We start from the raw sequence: 21,476 nt of genomic DNA, 5'->3' as shown, positions 1-21,476 counted from the left end.
CAAACGGCAGCTGCGGGTCTACGGACCACAAGCTGCTGTGGGGGCATTAGGGAACGGGGCAGCGCTGGGGGAGGCAGGAGGGCCCGTGAGAGGAGACCCAGGGCCTGGTCCCAGGGGACATCTCCGTCTGATGTAAGTGAAAAGGACACGGGACAAATGGAACCAGCCAACAGCAGAGTGTCCGAGTGCCCTAGCAGGGGATGGGCTTGCCCCTTTACTTGTTCATTCGCTCGCTCATCCGCTCACTCAACTGCGAGCACCTGCTCCGCCCAACGCTGTGCTGGGCATGGCCCGCAGTGCGCACACCCCCACTCCCATCACAGCGACACTGACAAAGGGAGCACCTCCACTTCACCACGGGCCCCTCTGTCTCTCACTTGTCGGGTTTCCCGGGAAGCAGGAGCCTGAGGCGGCACTTGTTGGCCGAGTGGATCTCCTCCTCCTTCACCCGCATCAGCCTCTGCAGGGCCAGGCACCAGTCTTGAGCCACAGTCATGTTCAGGTTCTAGGGTTGAGAAGGCCAGTGAAGTCACCACACAGCCCACTAGCTCCCCAAGAGCCACCCCAGATCCTACGGCAGTTGGGGTGCCCCAGGGAGAGAAACTGGGGAGAGGTCACAGGGCCCAGCAGGACGCTCGGTCAGCCACAGCGGGGGCCAACTCCCCTGAGCTCTGGGCTGCAGCAGGCTGCCCAGCCCTTGGTTCAGACCCCACTTAGCACCTCTGCTTTGAGAGGGACACCCCCTCCTAGCCGGCTTCCTCTGCAGCCTGGGGCAAAGTCAGGAAGGGGTTGCAAGACTGTGCAAAAAACTATAACAAAAAATGTCCAGCAGCCAGGCCCCCCATCGACCAGAACCAGAGCTTCAGCCTGAACCAGGGGCCACACCCCAGACTCCTAGGCAGCCACAGGGGGCGTAACCACTCCTGCTGCTGGTGAAAACACAGAGCCAACACCACATCAGGGGACGAGGCCAGGAGAACTGCCCCCACTCTGCCTGCTGAGTCGGGGCACTGCCCACAGGGAGGGGCCTTCAGCCCCCAAGGGCAGGCCAGCACCGTGTACCTGGTAGGTGCCATGAAGCGTGCTGATGAGGAGGGTGATCTGCTCTACCACGGCCAGGTCCTTCTGCAGGTCCTGCAGCTCCTGGAAGAGTCGCGGGGGACCGAAGTACACCTTATCTGAGCAGAGGGAGACCCAAGTCAGCCCCGGGAGTGGGAAGACGCTAACGAGAACCCGAGCACCCACTCACTGCCAAACAGGAGAGCTGTCGCCCTGGGGGTGTGGCACCAGAGATGCGGGGAGAAACATTACCAGGCTCGTGTCTACTGAGGGGCTCAGATCCAATCACAGGTAAAGCCTAGCACCTGCGATCCAGGCCGCACTCAGTCTGTACAAAGGGCCATAGGAGACCGGAAGACTGAGAACCAACTGTGCCTGCAAGACATGGGGAGCCTCACGGAGCCAGGAGAGTGGGGGGCACCACCGAGAAGTAGAACAGCATGTGCAAAGGCTCTGTGGCTTGAGGAAGCCCATGAACAGCAAGTCGTTCAGAAACATCCTGAGGACCTACTGTGTGCCAGGTTCTATTCCAGGTGTTAGAGAGACGGCTGTGAACAAGACAGGCAGGGTCCCCACTCTTACGCAGCTTATGGCCTGGGGCCGGGGGAGCAGTCAACTGCAACCGCAAACGGTGGCAGGGGCCGAGGAGAATGATATCAGAGCAGCCGGACAGCGATGGGGGTGAGGAAGCCCAGATCTCCGCTGAGGACTCAGGTGGAGTGTCGGGCCATGGGAAGTGGGCAGCGAGAGGCAGGGCAGGAGGGGCCGGCAGGCCCGGATGGGGAAGTCCTTGAGCACCACGCTGGGGGTTTGGGCTGCATTCTCTAGGTCACGGTTTCCCAAGCAGAGATCTTATGGAACCCCAGGGAGGGGAGTTATTTTGGGTTGTCGTTGAGATCATTAAAAAAAGCAGATGCGCACCCTGAGTCACCTGGATATAGTGACTTTAAAGCCACGTTCCACTGAAGAGAGTCAGGGCTTCCATGGACTTCGGTCCTGATCAAGGCGACTTGTTGGTCCCCAATAAGGATCAAGGAGCAAAGTGGACAGGGGAAGTGAGCGATGCTCATGCCAAAAACAGGACAAGACGGGCTCTGCAGAGACCCCGACATGTAAGCTGGTGGGGAACACGGGCCACCATAAGGCGCCCGGTGCCGTGGGTGCAGAGAACTCAGGGGAACCTGCCCCACAGGAGGCCACTTCCACATTGTGAGCACTTTAGTCCCAGCAAAACAACATCACCCACAAGAAATTAATGCTGTTCATTTGAATTTTATTGTTTTGTAGCTTCATTTTTATCCCATTTGTGATTTTCGTTTTGGTTTTATAGTTGTTCAAGGGGTATGAGCATAAGGCGTCTATTATACCTAGTCTTATATTTGCACACATTTGAATAACAATATAATAAAAAAATCATTCACAGCCAACTGGAGTTCAACAAGAATTTCTATCTTCCCCCGAAAGGGGTTCCTGAAATTACTCTCATTTCAGGAAAGCGGCCACAGACAAACTGTAGCTGAGGGAGGGTCCCAGAGTGAGGGCAGAGTGCAGAGGGGAGTGGAGGAGAGCCTGGGCGGGAGGTGGCGCCAGGGCCCTCCCCAGGGAGGCCTCTGGAGACAGGCAGCCCTTGCAGCCTCACAGGCCTGGGGAAAAGACCCCGCATCCAGACGTGGGCGCAGCTGTCTGGCCCAGCCCCCCAAGGGCGAGGGTGATGCAATCACCCTCGATTTCCAGAACTGCCAACAGCCCCATGACGCAATCTCCAGGGTCAGGTGACAGACAGAGCCCCGAGTCTGAGCCCGAGGCCGAGCGGGACGGTGGGGAGAGGAGATGCGGCCGAGCACCTCCTAGCCAAGCACTCCATTCTGCTGGCCCTGTGCTTCAGCACCCTTCATTCACTCAGCAAACATTGTTCACACCACCTCAAACGGGCTCCAGGCAGGGCTACAGCCACGCCAAGGGGCCAAACATGGCCTTGAGAGCATGGGTGGGGGTGGGAGGGGGGCGGGACCTGGCTTCCTGGGGAGGGGCCACCTGAGCTGGGGTGAGCAAGGGCTCGTGGACGAGAACAAGGCGGCAGGGGTGTGCCGTGGGAAAGGGCGGAGGCAGGAGAAGGCCCTGGGGCAGGGCAGGGGCGGTCCCACCCAGGAACCGAGAGGCCAGTGTGGCCATGTCGGGGGATCACGGGGGCACCTCAGGAGGGGCGAACGGCCCAAGTTAGGAGCGGAGACCGGGAACTCCAACCTGAGACGCAGGGAAGTCACCGTGACACACACAGACCCGACCTGCGCTTTGAAGAGTTGGCTCTGGGGACGGGTACAGGACAGACAGCAAAGGGACAAAGGTGGAGGAAAGGGCAGCAGCCCAATCACTGACCACACTGATCTCAGCCATCGTACAGAGGCAGAGAAGCACATGACAGAGAGAGAGGCCACCGAGCGTCACTCTCCTAGTGTCCCAGAGTCTGAGGGGATGGCCAGGACAGGGGAAGGAGGAGCGAGGCAGGGCCAGGCAGCCCTGAGCCTGGTCCCTAAGGATGCAGGGGGCAGGGTGAGTGTCATGGGGGACCCTCACTGTCCAGAGGGGCGAACTGAAGCACAGAGAGGAGGCGACACCTGTACATGTCACACAGGGAGGCAGGCAATGGCCAGGCGGGGACTGGAAGTCACACTCTCTGGCTCCAAAGTCACTGCCTGTGCGTGCACAGGTGGGGCACGAGGGCGCACGGGGCTGGGATGGCTCAGCGGTGTGACTGCAGCCAGTGCCTGCACACCTGTGGCTGTGCACTCGTGCGCAGTGTGGGGCTGCCAACCGGCAAGAGCCTCTGGGCCAAGCCGCCCACTGGCCTGGGGGCCCCAGGTGGGCACTCGAGCCTGGGCAGACGCTCCCCGGGCAGCAGCCCCGCAGGTACTCACTCTGGGCCTGGCCTGAGGCAGAGGCCTTCTTGGCGCCAGCATGCTGGATGAGCACGTTGTCCTTGTCATAGGAGCCGCCCTCCTGGCCCGCCTCCACCACCTGCACCTGCGGCAGCGCCGTGTTCCACTTCACCACGTACTTGGGCCCCAGGGGCACCAGGCTGCTGATCTCCAGCTGGCCCCTGCCAGGACAAAGACAGCGAGGCCTGTGAGCCGGCAGCACCCAGCCCCAGGGCCAGCCCAGAGCGCGCTTCCCAGAACACCAGCCCGGCCAGGCACCTCACAGCCCAAGCACGGCAGCTCAGGCCAAAGCCAAGCCAGGCAGGGCAGGGAGTTGTCAGTGAGGCAGAAGCACCAGGTACCCAGGGCCCAGCCCCAGCCCCAGAATCACATGCCCCCCAAGCCCCTACCTGTGGTTGGCAGGCCTGAGGAAAAAGACAAGAAGGAGGGAAAGGCCGTCACTATTACCGAGTCATTTCTACGGGGGATGAGACTGCTGGGGGCTGGCCACTGGGAGGGGCCAGGGGTGGACAGAGGGGACCACACCAAGCGCCTTCTTCCTGGGCTGGGCATGGGCTTTCTGTCACCTATCCCCACCACGGCTCTGCTAGGAAGCTTGTGTCTTGTGTTATTCTGGATGAGGACGCTGCTGCTCTGATATGTCACACAACTCACCCCCAACCACCCAAACGGACCCCCGAATGGGCCACCAGCATCCCCATCTCGCTTCCACGTCATGCTGGGCAGGCAGAGAGGGTGTGGGTCGCATGTGGTGCCTCAGACACCAATGGGACCTAAAAATCAGTGTGTGAGGGCAGGAGGGCGGGAGGAAGGGAGTGATCTGGGACAGAGGCTTCCTTGCTGGAGCCCCTAGCAGGCTGGGTCTTGCCCAGACTCGTGAACTGGCACAAAGTAAGGGCCCAATAAACATATGACGGACTAACAGTGTCCAAGTTTCCAAACAGCCCTGCTTGCTCCCCTTCTGGAGCCCGGGACCCACAACCACAGACAATCCCCAGCTCTGCACCGCGCCCTGGTCCTGGCAGCGGGCAGGAACGCACAGCCCACTCCGGGTGTGGAGCCTACGTCGGGCTCCAGGTGCCCTGACCCCACATGTGTTCCAGGCCAGGGCAGGAGAGTCAGCTGGGATGGACATTCGACCACAGGCAACTGCTTTCCCTCTTGGATCGGGGTTATGGTGACCATACTGTTGTTCCGTGGGGTTTTTAGAAGTGCAATTAGAGACTGAGAGCAGAGATCTTCTTGCACAGGTGGGCAAGAGCCCAGCTGGGAAGGGCCCACGGCCAAGCAAGGGAAGTGTGCCCACCGATGGGGACGGTGAAGAACAGCACAGCACAAGCCCCATTAGAGAGGACATGTGGCCCAGCCCCAGGCCTGTGTGGCCCCGGGCCGTGTGGGCCCAGAACACGGGCTCTTCACATTTTCAAGTCAAGTCAAATGTCTCTATCTTTGTGTGACCTCTCTATGTGAGTTGAACACAGGATTCCTGGAGGCCTGATGCAGCCCATGGGACGAAAGTCTGCAGACTCCGGTGTCGAGAATCACCCCCACCCCATCCAGGGCTCCAACTCTTCCAGGCACAGCCTGGCGGCCCAGCTCTGGGCACTTCTACAACCCCTGACCCAAACCAGGCTCCTGCAGAGGAAGACGTTCTGGGCCATGGGAAAAAAGGCGAGGACTCCTGCTGGGAAACACGGAGATGTAGCCTGAGAGAAGCTATGTGAACTAAAGCAGCTGCGATTCGGGCAGATACAAGGAACAATCTCTAGCATTTCAAAGTGGTCAAAACTCAGGAGACTCCAGAGTCTCCAGACAGATCACACTGCACAGCCGACAGCTGTTTGCCCCGGGCTGGCGGTAGCCACCAAGGACCTTTCCAGGTGCTTCCTGGAAACCTGGGGACCTGGGACAGAGCAGGCCAAGAGGGACGGGAGAGGAAGCCAGTATATCACAGAGTTCACTGAGACCCTGTCCCAGAGGGGCCAGGCAAGGGACTGAGGACAGGACAGAAATGGGTCCCCAAGCAGGGGTGACAGCCCAGGCCCACTTACTTGAAGTTGATGTTGGCACAGACCAGCATGTCATTGAGCAGGAAGACCCTGCGCTCCTTGGACTTGATCAGCTGCCCGCGGTCGCCGTAGACGGTCTCTGTCAGCGTCTCACAGAGGAGCAGCTGCCTCTGGCCCGAGGTCAACAGCTGGAGGAGAAGGACAGAGCAAGGTCAACACCAACAAGCCCGCAGGCTGTTACCCAGACATCCCCATGCCGAAGAGCCAGAATTTTCCAGCTACTGGGAGACCGAGGCTGGCAGAGGCGGGATAAGGCAGGGCCACGGCCTCCACCTCCAGGGAGATGGGAGGTGCTGGGAGGGCCACACACATGCTGGGCTCCCTGACCACCCGCCCTGCCCAGCAGCCATCACTTCTTTCTCAGGTGAGCCAGCCACTGGCAGCCCGTCCCCACAGCAATCCCGCATGACTAGCACTGCCAGGGATGCAGGCTCCCGAGTCACAGACGTGCCCCCACCCTGGCTCCCTGAGCACCAGCTGTGACGCCATCTGGTAGGCCTCCACACTGCACCTGACAAGTGGGGCGACAACTTCCACGGCTCAGGTCACCAGGGTAATGAATGCAGGAGCAGACCTGGCCTCGTAACTCACCACGCCCAGGGCAAGATGAAACGCAGCCCTCGGTCAAAAGTTATTACAAATTTCAAGACGGCAACAGCAGAGCTTTAAGCCCAGTGCGGGGCCCTTCCGAGCGCTGGCCCTGTGTGACAGTGCAGGTGGCACACCCCAGGAGCTGGCCCAGCACATGGCACACGGGGGCCACTGTGCAGACCACAGCTGTCCCCACTGCCGACGCCTGGCGGGGAAGGCGGTCCTGTTCGTGTGCCCTGACCTGTTGAAATTCCTCGGCCGGTCTCGCCCCTTGGAAGGGCTCCCGATGGGGTTGGACAGCTCTGCTGGTCAGTGAGGTGACCCTCTGAGGCAGCCAAGGCCCTCCAAGCCTCAGGCAACCCCACAGGCATTTGCCAATCTCAGGCTGGACACCAAGAACCCCCTTCCAGCACAGGGACCACCATCCAACCCAGGGTCCCTCTGGGAAAACATCTTCTTACTAGCAGGGATATTTGGTCGGGTGGGGGGATGGTTGTGAGCAAAATTCATTCCCAAAACCCGTGACTCTGAGGACAAGTGTTATGCTCCTCTTCCTCCCTAGGAAAAAGGCAGAGCACCCCAAAACCTCTCCTGGAAAGAAAGCCTTGTCAACCTCGAAAGAACCGCGTGTCTCACCAACACAGAAGTCCCAGCGGTACGAACCCCCACAGTGCGCCGGGTACTGTGCTCGGCACCAGATTCCCCTTGTCATTTTGCTGGCTCAGCAGTCCCAAGGCCACCCCCATCCCCAGAGGAGGAAACGGAGATTCCTGAGGTGAAGTGACTTGTCGAGACCCAGCTTGGATGAAGCCAGGCCATATGCGCTGTCCCCCCAGCTCCTGGCTGGGCCACAGGGTCTGGGGAGGGCCCCACTGCTCCTAATACAAGAAGACTCAGGGTTCCCCGTGCTCCCCCACTATCACCAAGCTTCTCCATCCCACTGCTTCTGCCAATAAGCTGACCACCTGCTCACGAACACACAACTGGGACTCAGAAGATCAGGCCCCATGGAAGACTGCCAAGTGTGCCGTGACCCAGAACTTGGAAGAGGAAAGTCCCTGGGCTTCTGGAAACCATCTCCCTGCTCCTTCGGCAGATTTTTAAAAAAGAAGAAAAAAACTCAGATATTGCACAAACATCCCCAGGGAGGGTCCTGAGCAGGCACATTTTGAAAGAGCTGCAAGGTTCTGCTTGGGGCACACCCAGTTTCACTTCCGCTGTCCCCTGAGTGGGGGACAACAGAAGGACAATCACCAGCCTGGTCTCAGAGCTGGCTGAGGCTGCCCAAGGGGCCCTGGCAGGAGGGAAGGCCCAGTGGTGGCCACCAGCCACTCCTCACCACAGCCACCTGCATCGAACACGCCCCCCACTGGACAGGTGGAGAAACAGGCTCAGAGCCTTCAGTTCTCTTCCCAAGACCAACAGCTTTTCCCGGCCTCCAGCCAGTGACCACCACTCCTTAGCGCCCCGGTCCCCACGGGGGACAGATGGCTCTGCCCAGAGTAAGTACTATGGAAAGGGCCTTCCTTCTCCCAGCCACCTCTTCCCACTGCGGCTGCACAGGTGTGTGAGCAGAGGCAAGAGAAAGCCTCCCGGTTACAGAAAAGGAGCTAAACGACAGGACAGAAGAAGATACTCCCAAGTGCAAAGACCATTAAGGACTCACAGAGATGGCCATGGCCAAGTCCTTTTCTTGAGAGATATTTCAAAATAGAAGTCTTGTGTGTTACTAGCCGAGGGTATTCTGCCTGAAGGCAGGGAGGGATGACCCCGAACCTCCATGCCCACCTTGAGCAATCCTGGAAGCGGACATCCCCCCAGGAGGAGGCTCTGTCTTCTACCCCATCTTTTCCCACCGCTTTCCTCCGGGAATGGACAGAGCAAACCCAGATGCCTGTGGGGCCCACAGGTAGCCTCGCTGGAAAGACATGGGTGGGGGCAGGAGGGGTGGGCAACTGCTGCTCAGGTGCCCTCGTAGGCAGGTGGGCCAGCAAGCCAGCTCTTCCCATCCTTCAAGAGGATCCACAGGTCTGAATTTTACATGATATCTCTGCATTTTCAAATGCTGGCAACTATTCCGTTTTCTTAAAAACTACTGTGTGGGCCCCAGAACACACGTGCAGTCTGGATGTGGCCTGAGGAGGGAGAGCCGTAAGATGTAAGACCCCTGAAGCTTAGCATTGCAAGGGACCCTGCAGGTTGCCTGGTCCCAGCCTGGCTTTGCAGGCTGTGCTAAAGACCAAAAATGGCAACGTGGGTCAGAGAGCATCACATACTGTGAAGTGCAGTCCACACGGAAATGGGCCGCTGTCTCCCTGGCCACCCTTCCTGTGCTATTAGAAAATTCCACCCACGTGGCTGACCTCTCACTGGCCTTAGTCTCTGGCCTGAGTTCTGCTTTCGGGCCCACAGAGCCAGAAGGCTCGCAGGTTTCCCTCCAGAAGGTTCTGAATGACCCCACACGACATCCCTTCCCTGAAGAACGACCAGTGTCTCACCAACGTGCCTGGGGCAGGGTCGCCTCACCCTGAACCACCTGCGCAGACCACCACCCTCTAGTGAGTGGAAGGAGGCGGAGCCCGGGGTGTGGAGCTGGGTACAGCTGCGTGCGCCCTGCCCGGGGATCAAACCCCAGCCTTTTGGTGCACGGGATGACGCTCCAACCTACTTAGCCGCCTGGCCAGGGCCCTGGCTCTGTGTTGCATAAACAGAAGTCTTTATGGGTTCGTTTGAAAGTTTTTCAAGATTTTTTTTGGCAGAATATTCCTTAGTTGCAACCCTAAAACATAGCATGGATTTTTCATCTTTCTTCTTCAAAAATAACATGGACAATGACAACGGCCACCTTATATTAAGGACTCTGGGCCCAAGGCTTTGCCGACGTCCTCATTTGCCCCTGGGGGTCAGGCACCCTTGACTTCTCCTTTCAGTGGGAGCAAGGGAGGTTCAGAAAGGTTGCGTGATTCCCCCGAGGCCACACAGTGAACACCAGTGGCAAAATCTGGATTCTAACCCTAACTCTTACTCCAGGGCCCACCCACTCAGATAAGCACAATTCTAGACCATCATTTCTGATGTCTTCACTGGCAATTACATGGATGAACAAAATGAGCTTTCATACTAAAGTAACATGAGCAGTAATAAATGTGGGGGTTCCGTGGAGATAATCCTCCAGGTAAGGTTTGTGGGCTCAGACAGAAGCAAGCCCCTCCCTCTGCGAACACTGCCCCCTAGTGGTGGCCACCAGGCAGGAGGCAGAGAGACAGGTGAGGAAGACCACAGAACGGGTAAGGGCACGCACCTTGTTGAGGCTGCTGCGGTCGCTGACGCTCTTGGTCAGCTGCTGGATCTCAGCCACCTGGTCAGCCAGCCGCTTCTGCTCGTTGAGCTTCTCGGCCAGCGTCTCCAGCTCCGTGAGGGCCAGCTGCAGCGAGAGCCTGTCGGGGTGGCCCCTGGGGGTATTCTTCAGCATGTCCTGAAGGGCCCAGAGAAAGCCGGAGCTGAGAACCCCCACCCTAGCAGGCCCTCCGCTGTCTGACTGGGGTGGAAGCCTCAGCCTCCACACCCCCTACGGAGACTGGGTCCGAAAGGCTCCGTCTGCAGCTGGACAGGTAGCACAGGACATAGAGCACGGCCTCAAGAAACAGCTAATGAATGAAAAAAATGAAATAATCGTGTGGACCAATCCCTGAGTCACCGATCGATGGCATGCTGACAGCCCACTCCTAAGGCTGGCAGCCCTCCTTCCCAGCTGAGGGGGTGGGGCTCCCCCCTGACAGAGGTGTCCTAAGCTCTGGGGACCCCGTGGTGAGGCAGAAGGTCTAATGCTCCCTGAGAAGCCTGAAGTGGCCCAGGTCTGCTCATTCGCTGAGCATCCTCTCCCCACCCCCAGCGCCCACAGGCCCTGGGATTCCACACGCCTTCATTCCCTTCCCAAATCCTGGGCTCACCCACCACCAGCCACTCGGAATCCCACCCCGGGGAGGTGGGAAATACGAAGCCCAATCTGATCGGCTCCACTCCAGGAGTGAAGAAAGAGGCGGGCAGGGGTGCAGGCAAGGCCCCACCCACAGTCCACAGCAGATGCTAGGGTTGCAGATAAGAGATGAGAAACCCCTCCCCACAAGGTTCGCACCCTGCAGGCTGGTGGCTGTGGGAATCCCGGGTGGTACCTGAAGCAGGAGGATGAACTGCGGGAACCTCTGGATGGGCTTCACCATCAGCCCGTAGAGCGTGACGCGGTCGGGGCTACACACCTGCCGCCGCTGTTGGAGACGAGGTGGAATCATTCGCTGACCCTCTGCAGCGAGGCCCCAGTGCCAGGGGTGCAGACGCCGCCCGGCCTGGGCTCCTCTCCCCGGGCCCAGGACTCTGCTCAGCCTCGGGCCTGAGAGAAGAGCCAGGGGAGGGTCTCTGGTCCTGCTGCCGGGGCTCCCTGCCACCACGGGTGTCCCCACACAGCCCCTCTCACCCTGGGGAATCTAGAGTGGTCAAGTTAGAATCTCTGGAGTAAAAGCATAACTGGGAAATTCAGCAATTTATCACAGAGGTCTGCTCTACTCTAGAAGTAGCTGAGACAGCCATTCTCTCCACTTAAACTAAAGCAGCCGGGCCCAGGCCAGGATGAGGGGTGGGCACAGGGGTCTTACTGTCCTGCTTCTTGCATCTGGTTCTACCACTTCATCCATACACTTGTCACCTAGATCCTGGCCCTCATCCCGGCAAGCCCGGCTGGTGACTCAGCCTCTCCACTGGCCTCCGCTTCCACCAGCCCGGCCCCTGCTTCTACTGGCCCTGGCCCCTGCTTCCACCAGCCCTGGCCCAAACCTCTGCAGCAGCTCCCACTGCCTGAAATCCAACGTCCTGCAGGTCCAGAGCCACCCACACTGGACGCAGCTGCCTCTAGGTCTTCCCTCCTGGGACACCCCAACAGGTACCCAGTGCGCTCAGGGTCCAATCGGATTCACCTGGCCCCATCCTCCTGCCCCTGACCTTTGCCCCACCACCCCTGCACCTGTTATACCCCTTCCCCATCTCCATCGGTTACGACGCCACCATCCACCCCCAGGACCCATGTCAGATGCCCTCTTGGATCGGGGCAGTGGGTTCCTCAGCTGAGGCCCCGGCTCCTGGCCCACCTGCACCCTCTACTAGGTGCATGCTCCCTGCAAGGTAGGGTCTCCAGGTGACATGCCTGATTGTGTACCCAAAGAAATCAGGCAGAGCCTGGCCACAGCTACACAAGACCTTTGGTCCTTTCACCCCTAATCACCCACATGAGCCCCAAGATACCACTTTGAGAAATTCTTCTCATCCTTTTACAAATAATGAAAAGGGACAGCCCAGCGACACCCTGAGCTACACCTGGAAGCCCACCCAAGCCCAGCCCATCGGAGAGACGGGCCCCAGCACGGCTGGGACTGCGACGGCAGGCCCGCCATCCTGTCACCCGTCCTCGAGACATGGCAGGCCTCCCCTTCCACCTGGCAAAGCCCAGGATCCCACGAGGCTGACTGACCCTGTAACTCCGTATCACTCTCCTGTCGGGGGGCAGGAGGAACCCACCATCTCCCCATGGGACTGGGGGTGCCACAAAGGAAAAAGGAGGTGTCTAGGCCAAAGCGATGTGGTACCTGAAACTGGGCTAAAATCCCCCCCTCTCCTGAGCAGCCCTCCTGCCCCACCATGGCCTGCACCCCGCTGAGAGGGTCCCCAGCCCACTGCCAGGCCCACCTTGAGGAACTCGAGGAAAGCAGGCTTGGTGAGACAGGCCTTCTTGATAATGGACATGGCGTTGGTGAAGTTGTTCACGTAGTCGCTGTACACGTCTAGCACCATGGACTTCGAGAACTGAAATAGGCAAGGGAGGGTCACGTCGACACGAGGGGGCTCCGCACCCCCAACGCTCGCTCACTGCACCCCAGCCGTTCTCACGGCACCCCCTGCGGGATCTCAACTCGCCTGGGTTCGGGACATTGGTCACCCTCTGAGTGGAGGAAACCGGACTCAGAGAGGTTGCAGGGAGGAAGAAGTGGAGACAAGGAGGGCTGGGCACTCCCCCTGCCCCAGCGTGGCAGCCCTGGCCCACAGGTGAAGGGGGTGCAGGCGGGACACCCCTGTGCTATCTGCATTTCCTCACCACCCCCCAGGAAAGGAAATGGCCCTGGCCCTCCTCAGTCAAGGAAGGACAGGGCTCCTGACCCCAAGCCCACCGGACACGCCAGCCAGGGTGTCAGCTCTGCTGAGCGCTCAGGTTTTCTTCCAGCAGAACCCGACCAGCTAAAACAGACTAGAGCAGAGGTCTGCCGACGTCACCCTCCTTTGCTCCATGACCTCTCTGCGGCCCACAGATTTCAGTTCAGAAAACCACCAGTCCAATGCACCCCTCATTCCACAGAGGGGACCTGGGCCCGAGAGGGCCCCGGAGCTGCTGGACATGGAAAAACAGCTGGGGCCAGGCCAGGCTGCCTGGAGCACGATCCAGTGCGCGGCGTAGGTGCCAGCACCCTGGGCACCCTCTGGGGGCCGAGGCACGGTCTGCTTGAGCATCACACACAGTGATCACCCGGGGAGCGCCTGGCAGGGGAGCTTCAGACCGCCGGGCGGCTGCCCACGGTGGCTGGTCTCCTGGAGGTCACCAGCACCAAGCCTACACACATCTCCAAGGGCATGCTGGGCACTAGGAGGTGCCACCCCCAGCTTAGACCACAGGGCTGATTCAGGCCCTGCCACCCTTGGATCCCCTGACTTGGACAAGGTGAGCAGGCAGAGGCCAGAGGCGGGCCCAAATGACCTCAAGATCCGGCAGGCGGTGGTTTTTCCCTTGGTGGACCAGGGAAAGAGAGTGTGGGGACACCCACCGAAGCCACGAAGAGGTCCCCGATCTTCTCGGTGGAGTCCCACTCGGCCACGCGGGAGGACAGGGCGATCTGGAACATGGAGTGGCAGTGCAGGATCTCCTTCACGCGGAAGAACACCGCCTGGCACTTGCGGACGCTCAGCACCTTGGGCTCCATCTCCATCAGGGGGTTGCGGTAATCCTGCCGGGCAGGCAGGGGTGAGCGCCCCACGGCTGGGCTGCAGCCCCTCACCCACCCTGGACGAGGCCAGTGAGAACTAGACAGGCCAAGGGTGCACTTTCGTACAGGGGGCACGTGTCCCTCATCCTCACTCACCTGTCTTCTAGGAGGACCTCCCTGCATGTAACCCCCTGGCCCTTCTGTGCCCACCCACAACCCACCCCGTGACTTATGTGTGAGGCTGGGTTGGGAGGAAGGGCCAGACTGGCCGAGTTGAGCTCTGACAGACAGTGGCAGTGATGCCCCAGCAGGACCCCCGGCCCCCAGACCTGGAGCCACACGCTCCAACCACCAACCAGCTTTGCCCAAAATATAGGATGTTTTCATCCACCTGCCTGAGGTCAGGGCTCCCCTCTGCGGCTCCCAACCTGGCCATTCCCTTCCCTGCGGGCCCACAACATCCCAGTGGGTTCACCTTTCAGGAATACAAAGGACAGACCAGCTGGAGAGAGCTTAATCAAGTCACGTGACCCTCTAGCAACCCTGGGCATCTGACGGAGAGCGGGGGTGCACCCTACACCCCACCTCAGGATGCTCCGGGATGATAGGAAGACACAGCCCTGTCCCAGGGAGCTCCCGGAGTGGCAAGGAAGACACAGCCCCTTTCCTGCCCTGGGCTTTCCAGAACAACCCTCATTCCACAGAACCCCAACTTCGTTTCAGAAAGCACAGTCCTCCTGCGAACATCAAAAACCCTGTGTTCCCTTAAAACTGCCCACAGTCCCCAAACACTCCTTGCAAAGTGTCCCTGCAGGGCCCTCCCTGCCCTTTCCCCAGGGGCCCCAGGTCATACCTGGAGTACCCGCTTCAAAGACTCCACGTAGCTGCCCTCACTCTGCACGATGGAGCCCAGGATGTGCCTCCGGACCACCTGCTCGGGCCAGAGAGCGCAGTCAGCGCCTGCGCCAACCACAGCCAGCACCTGCTGGGTACGCCAAACCCCAGGTGATGGGAAGAGGATTCACAATACCCAGAGGGGCCAATGACTGAGGGACAGAAGGGACCCATGCCCCACAGAGCCCACTCCTGGGACCCCTGGGGCCTGGAGGGCCGGCATTTCCTTCCAGGGCCCCTGCCCACCCCAGAGAGACACCCATGCTCCCCCCACTGCAGAATGGGGCAGGGGGCACTGGGGTTCGAGTCCTGGCCTCCGCTCACATGCTTCCAGGGACGGGGAATCACTACCTCTCCCCTGGAGGGACGGTGTCCTCCTCCATCTCTGAACAACTTTAGGAGAAATGTCTTTCTCAGACAAAACTGAAATCCCAGCTCCCACAACTTGTGGATCCAATCCTTAACCAACCCCCTCCCACGTGTCCTTGGGCTGCCCCCCTATGCCGCTGAGCGTGCTCTGCTTCGGGCCAAACACCCCAGCCCCCTGCCCTCTCCCCACACCATCCCCATCTCTCCGCTCCTCGAATCGGCGGCCTGTGTGGCCTGAGCAGCACCAGCTCAGACACGTGTGACCTGCACCCCTTTCACCCAGATACCGGGGGTGGGGAGTGGGGCACAAATGTTGCTGCATGTTGGCATCACATGGGCATCTTTCAACAATACTGTCACCTGGCCCCCACTCCAGACATTCTGATTGAGTTGGTACCACCTGGGTATCGGGGTTTTCAAAGCTTTCCAGATGATTCTATCATATAGCAAAGCCAGGGCAGAGAGGTGGCCCAGGGGGAGCCTGTCCACCTGGGTCCAGGGTGACTGACCCTCACTGTGTCCCCACAGCCATCCTGAGAGCGTCGTTCCAGGCACCCACCACCACCTTCCCTGCTTCCCTCTGCCACCTCCCTCCCGCCTCTGGCACCCCTTCTCATCTCTTCCCGCTGCCCGGCCTGCAGCCCAGGCCGGACCGAAGCCCGCACAGCCCCATGACTGTGTGGTGGGCCGGGCCGCTGCCCTGCAAGCTGTCCCACAGTTGGGTGCACTGTCATTGAACCCTGCTGCCCACGCTATTCCCCAAGCAGAGTCCTCAACCTCGGCACGCTGGCATTTGAGGCCAGGCAACGGTGGGCTGTGGGCCGTCCTGCGCGCTGTAAGGTGTTTCCCAGCATCCTTGGCCCTCATCCCCTAGATTTCGGTAGCATCTCTCAGTTGTGACCACTAAAGATGTCACCAAACACTGCCAGATGTACCCTGGGACACAAAATCACCTTGGTTGAAAGCCACTGGCCCCGAGTAACTAATCTGGCCTGACCCAGGAAATGCAAAGGCTCCTGAGTGGAGAGACTGGCCAATGCCCGGAAGCGGAGCCCTGGGCTGTGAGCTACAGGCCTGGGGTCCCACGCAGCTCCAGCTGCTCAGACGTGACTTGCCGCAGTGGGGCAGGGTGGGGGCATCACGTCTCATGCTGTTCAGGGACCGGGCAGGGCACAGGAATGAAGGAAGCGGGCGGGCAGAGTCCCAAGATGAGAGGTGTGGCCACAGCTCCCTGATTTCTATAGGAGGCCACACATCAGGATTTCCTGCCGCCCCAAAAGAGTGGCAAACCCCTTCACTGAGCTCGGTGCCCCTACCGCGGCTTGCTCAGTGTCCTCACAACCAGAGGAAAGCGGTCTCACCCTGCTTCATGGCTGGGAAAACCCAGACTGGGAGGGAATCAAACGTGACCAGCCAAGGTCCCAGAGCAAGGCTACCCCATCTCGTGTGATGCTGGGGGAAGGGAGACACTGCCTGAGGAGGCCCAGCTCTCAGCAGAAGCCCGTGGTGGCTCCGATTCCCCAGCTCAATGACAGGTGGACCGAGGGTGGGACTGGGCACCTTGCTCGCCTCCAGAGCCCTCTCTGAGTTGATTAGTTTGGTGCTCCTCCGCCCTTTTTTAACTGCAGTCCCTTTCATCAAACACCACCTTCATTTGAAGCTGTTAAGTCGGAGCTGCTCTGGTTGCCAGGGGTGTGGGAGGCAAAGCTCCAGAGGCTGGGGCCCCACCGCCCAGGACAACAGCGTGGAGCCCATGGAACCCAGTTCGGGAAGTCTATGCAGCCGGGTAAGAGGAGGACCCAGGAGGCCCCAGCTGGGGTTCTGCCAAGAGTCCTCAATCATCACTTCCCCTTCAAGATGCAGAGCTTGTGGCCCCAGGTAACAGGCTGGGACCCGAACCAGACCTTCCCCTGCAGACCCCGACCCTCCAGTTCCTCCCACAGACCTGCTGAGGACTCAGGCCCTCTGGCATGGGGCCCAGCTCCGGGGCTGGGGGCTTGATGTCCGTAACGCTGACCTCCAGGAGCCCCATATCCTCCTCCTCCGAGTCACCTGGAAAGTCAGATGGGCTGGTGACACATGCAGGGCAAGGGCAACACACCCTGCTCAGACCCCAGAAGCTGGGAACCGCCCTAGCCCAGGGTCCCGGGGCTGAGCAACGCCTGGGGCCCCACGGGGTCAGAGCCTGTCACTGCGTCCACAGCCACATTCTGCTACAGCAGTCCGTCCCTAAATAAACGTGAGCGAGGGAGGGAGGGACACAAAACACCATGCGGTGCAGCCCGGCTCTCAGGATCCACTCGGCCAGAGTCCCTGTCCCTGCCCAGACCCGCCCACGCTGGCCCGGCGAAGGCCAGGCCGCCTGTGTGCCCGTCTCTGGGCACTAAAAATAGTTTTCTTCTGGATGCCTAAAACGGGAAGAAAGCCCTCAAAAGAACGAGCTGTTTGGCTTTGTGTTTTCACCTTTTAAAAAACTATACAACCACGCAAAAGGGGAAAGTTCAGCTGGTGTCCTTAGGGCAACACGGGCACGAGTGGGGGCGGGCCTCAGACGGGGGCAGGGGGGGGCCAGGGGCTCAGGCAGAGAGAAAGGGGGAAGGCCAGGCAGGGCACAGGGGTCTGGCTGGCTGGCCTTGGCGTCCCAGCCCCCACAAGAGACACAGGCACAGAGAGATGGGACCCCGGCCGCTCATGGCTCTGAAACCCCACGGCGGCAGCCATGGGCAGCAGGAAGTGGGTGCTGTGGGGAAGCTGGGAAGAAAGAGGAAGTGGTAGTGACTCCAGGGGCCGAGGAAACAGGGACACCCAGGCAGGCCCTTACCTGAACAGGAGACAGAAGAGGAGGAGGAAGAGGGACAGCGAACGACAGCATGGGGGTGGGAGTGGCGAAGGCCCTCCTGCCTGGCCCACATGGTACCCCGGGCATCACTCCGCACCCACCCCAGCCGCCGACCCTGCGGCTTCCTCTTCCCCCATGAGCCACTGGGTAACATTCTTGGCTGGTGATTCGAGCCCTGCCACAGCTATTAATAACCTCTCTGGTGGGAGGGTCACTTTAGGAAAGGATCTGCACTAACGGGTCGAGTGGGGAGGGCCTGGGGAGAGCCCGCTAGTGGCCTGGCCAGCCTGGGGGTGGGGAGAACGACCGGGAACAGCTCCCAGCCAGCCGGCTTGTCCACCCTGCCCTTTCTCCATGCCACTCCACTACATTTGGAATGACCCCTGGGTCTGTTCCCTCCCTCATCAGGGGCCATGGTTCGGCCCCTGAAAAGCTCCCCTATCCAGTGAGTGCAGCGGTGGGATTAACTGCTCAGGGTCACACAGCCAGGAGGCTGTGAAGCTGGGATCTGAACCCAAGACAGCAAGATTCAGTCCTGGCACCAGACACCCCCACTTAGTGCCAGCCCAGGAGAATAACGCCGGCCTCAGCCACCCTCACCATGGCCCCAAGACAGAGCCACACCAGCCCGCTGTCCGGGTGAGCAAACCGGGACACAGTGAGAGCAAAATACATAACTTTTCAAGAGGGCACACAGCCTCGAAATTCTCCCTGGTTTACACACAACCCAGCCCCGATCTCTCACTCCTTCCCTCACGGCAGCTGGAGGAAGAGCCTCCTCCATCCCTTCCATGCCTGTGTGTCCCCAGGCCGGTCACTGAACCACGCTGTGCCTGTTCCCTCATCCCTAAGGGGGAACGGGGCAGTCCTCTGTAGCTGTTTGGTGTTCATGCGCACCCAGGGAGGAGCTGTAAAGCTCTCAGGAGTGCCCGGCACACGATAAGTATTCGGTAACGGTGAACTACCCTGAGAGTCATTTTCTGGCATCTCCTACGTCCCCGCCTCCCCGCCTTTGCACATGCTCACTCCTGCGCCCGGAGCACTCATGCCCCCTTCTCCTGCTTTCTGCCCTCCCCTGGCCTTTCATTCCCGCACTGCACACCCATTTTCTCCACCTCTCGCCATGGCACCCCACCACGCCATCATGCCACCATGCCGCCTGTCATCTGCATTGACATTTCCTGTCTACATGCCCATCTCCTCCACCGGGCCAGGAGCTCCTGGAGGAAATGCTGTTCAATGCGTCTTGGCGTCCCTGCAACTAGCATGGGGTGCAGCACTTAGTAAGTGTTCAGTTAATACTGGCTGGTGGAAAGACAGGCGGACAGGTAAAGGCAGGAATGAACAGCAACATTCAAAGATAAGGCTAGGTGAGACAGCCAGCGTGGGAGGTCAGAGGCCAGCGGCAAGGCCGCAACAGGGGGCAAGGGTAGGGATGCTGAAGGGAGAGGCTACGCCTCCAAGAGAAGTAGGAAATAGGCTGAGACAGTGGCCGGACACTTGGGGCTCAGTCCCCAAGCACCACAGCCAAAGGAGCCAACACCTGTGACCTCGCCCACCAGTCCCTCTGTCCCAGGACTGAGGACCAACCCTCCTGCCAGCCCGGGCCACAGCGCCTCACCGAGGACGTCTTTCCTATGCAGAAAGGACACTTTGCGCAGGACGGCGATCCTCGTCTTCTCCAGCCCATCCTTGGTCCCGCTCTTGGCAGCCTTCATGAACTGGGTCATCTGGGCAAAGGCAGAAGGACTCGTCAGAGAAGCTGAGGGAGGCCCTGAGACACCTGCCACCAAGGGCCACCAGCCCCACCCAGGCCTCCAGGCCAGGGCCACAAACATCAAGCCCCCACGGCCCATTCCCTCCCAGGGAGGTGGCAGCAGAGACCAAGAAGGACAGCAGGGTGGTGCAACCCTGAGGCCTCCTGGAACAGGTGAGAAGGGGCATCTGTGCCCAGGGGGACCCTCTTCATGGGTAAAGGGGGGGGTCCTAACTTGATGCTTTCCCTTTGGAACAAATTACACAGCACTTACTCCCAACAAATTAAGGAAAAGTTGCCCCGCAGGGGAGAGGCTCGAGGCCTGGAATCCTAGCCCGGGTTCAAATCCCAGCTCCGCCACTCCCCAGTGACAAGGCTCTGGACGAGTCTTAACCTCAGGGAGGCTCAGTTTCTCACTGAGACTCACCAGGGTCTGTGAGGATGAAACAGCCAGGGTCCAGGAAGGCCCACTGAACACAAAAACGAGCTGCACAAATGTCGGTGGTTACTTAAGGGACAACTAAAAGGAGGTGAGCACACACCGCCACCCACGTGCCGAACCCAAGTGAGGAAGCCCATCCCTTGCCCCCAAAACAGCCGGGTTTCTTACTGAGCCACTGTCCGGGAAAAGAGAGAAGACTGAAGTTGCCACAGAGTAGGGCAGAGCTTCCCCTGGGTGGGGAGGGCCCCACGGACATAGGCGCAGCAAGCTAAGCAGAACTCAGGACACGGGAGGAGGCGTGCCCGAGAGGGGGAGCGGGTACCCTGGGTGCTGGAGGAGCCCCGGGCATGTAGACAGAGCTGCTGTCCCCTAACTCATTCTTCGGTCCCCTCAGCACCCCGCCCAGCTGTGGCATCGTCCCCAGCACGCAGCCAGTGCTGCCAGAGAGAAGTCTCCACAAGGACGGAAATGCTAGCTCTCTGGGCTGTCCAACACGGCAGCCACTAGCTAAATGTAACTATGGGACACCTGAAAAGTGGCTGATGCAACTGAGGACCTAAATTCCTGAATACAGTTCATTTTAATTCATTTAAGTTTATGACAGTGTGGTTTTAGGAAAACCCTCTCCTTCTTAAAGCTCTCTGCTGAACGTGGGAAGCTCATGGCGGGGGGGGGGGGGGGGGGGGGGGGGGGGGGGAGTCCTAGTCGCTGCTCTATCACCTTCCTGCAAACACCCCCTGGGTCCCCAGCATAATGGTAGGGGAACTTCATGCAAGTCGGGGAGAGGAGGTCTTGCTGAAACCCAGTGGGTGCTGAGGCCGGGGCGGGTGCAGGGTGGTGGCTTTTCAGGAATGAGAACAACTTCCTAGAAACAACCAACAGTGGGGAAGGGAAGGCCCCAGCCCCTCCCCACATCTGCGTGGACAATTCCGGAGTGGGCAATTCCTGGCCCTTTGGGGGGGGGGTCATAAAAGCCTTTGAGAACTAACAAGAGGGACAGATGCCGACCCCGAAACTGCACAAAGATGCTCACTGTCTTCTAGGGGGGGTCGCACCTCCCCAGATGGGAAACCTCTGTCCTGGGGCCCAGTTCCTGTCCCGGCAGAGAGCCGTTGGGGGTGCTGTCCTAGACACTGCCGAAGTGGTCTCTGGGGGAACACCTGAAGCCCTTCTGTTGGCATGTTCATGGGCCGAAAAGGAACAGGTGAATGCCCCAAAGCTGTCCCTGAGTGAACCTGCCACCCTCACCCCTCTTCACAGTGCAGAGGCCAAGGTCAGGAAAAGCACCCTGGGTTTGGCCTCTTGTCCTTCACATGTTCCCTGCTCCTCTCTGGGCCTCGGCTCCCTGAGAAGTTAAACCTGCCCTGCCCCCAGGTCCAAGGCGTCCCGGGGGTGTCTGTAAAAGGGCCCCGCAAACTGTGATGGGCCTCTTCTCCTTCTCCTCCTGGGGAGGCCCCGGGTTCTGCTGACAAGGTCAATGCTATAGGCTGGGGGTTCACTTT

The 21,476-nt window shown here is 59.8% G+C and overlaps 1 protein-coding gene across 14 annotated transcripts in view; it reads right to left on the bottom strand.

Moving 5' to 3' along the window:
• The window catches only part of ARHGEF10L (Rho guanine nucleotide exchange factor 10 like), a 152,708-nt gene that overhangs the window by 49,765 nt on the left and 81,467 nt on the right, over positions 1–21,476 (bottom strand). For 13 of the 14 annotated variants that reach the window (XM_045190581.3, XM_053920416.2, XM_071220851.1 and 10 more), the window contains 11 exons: positions 19,398–19,506; positions 16,883–16,989; positions 14,528–14,605; positions 13,516–13,695; positions 12,389–12,505; positions 10,828–10,920; positions 9,957–10,130; positions 6,047–6,192; positions 3,975–4,156; positions 1,063–1,178; positions 378–505 (listed from right to left, as the gene is read on the bottom strand). In XM_045190581.3, coding sequence (XP_045046516.2) covers positions 378–505; positions 1,063–1,178; positions 3,975–4,156; positions 6,047–6,192; positions 9,957–10,130; positions 10,828–10,920; positions 12,389–12,505; positions 13,516–13,695; positions 14,528–14,605; positions 16,883–16,989; positions 19,398–19,506 — 1,430 coding nt within the window. Of the gene's footprint in view, positions 1–377; positions 506–1,062; positions 1,179–3,974; positions 4,157–6,046; positions 6,193–9,956; positions 10,131–10,827; positions 10,921–12,388; positions 12,506–13,515; positions 13,696–14,527; positions 14,606–16,882; positions 16,990–17,758; positions 17,946–19,397; positions 19,507–21,476 lie in introns of those variants that run through there. The other variant, XM_045190584.2, reaches the window with a different exon arrangement.

The sequence above is a fragment of the Desmodus rotundus genome, chromosome 3 (assembly GCF_022682495.2).
Source record: "Desmodus rotundus isolate HL8 chromosome 3, HLdesRot8A.1, whole genome shotgun sequence".
Lineage (NCBI taxonomy): Eukaryota > Metazoa > Chordata > Mammalia > Chiroptera > Phyllostomidae > Desmodus > Desmodus rotundus.
Note: the sequence above shows the minus strand (reverse complement) of the source record. Positions and strands in the feature narration are given on the sequence as shown.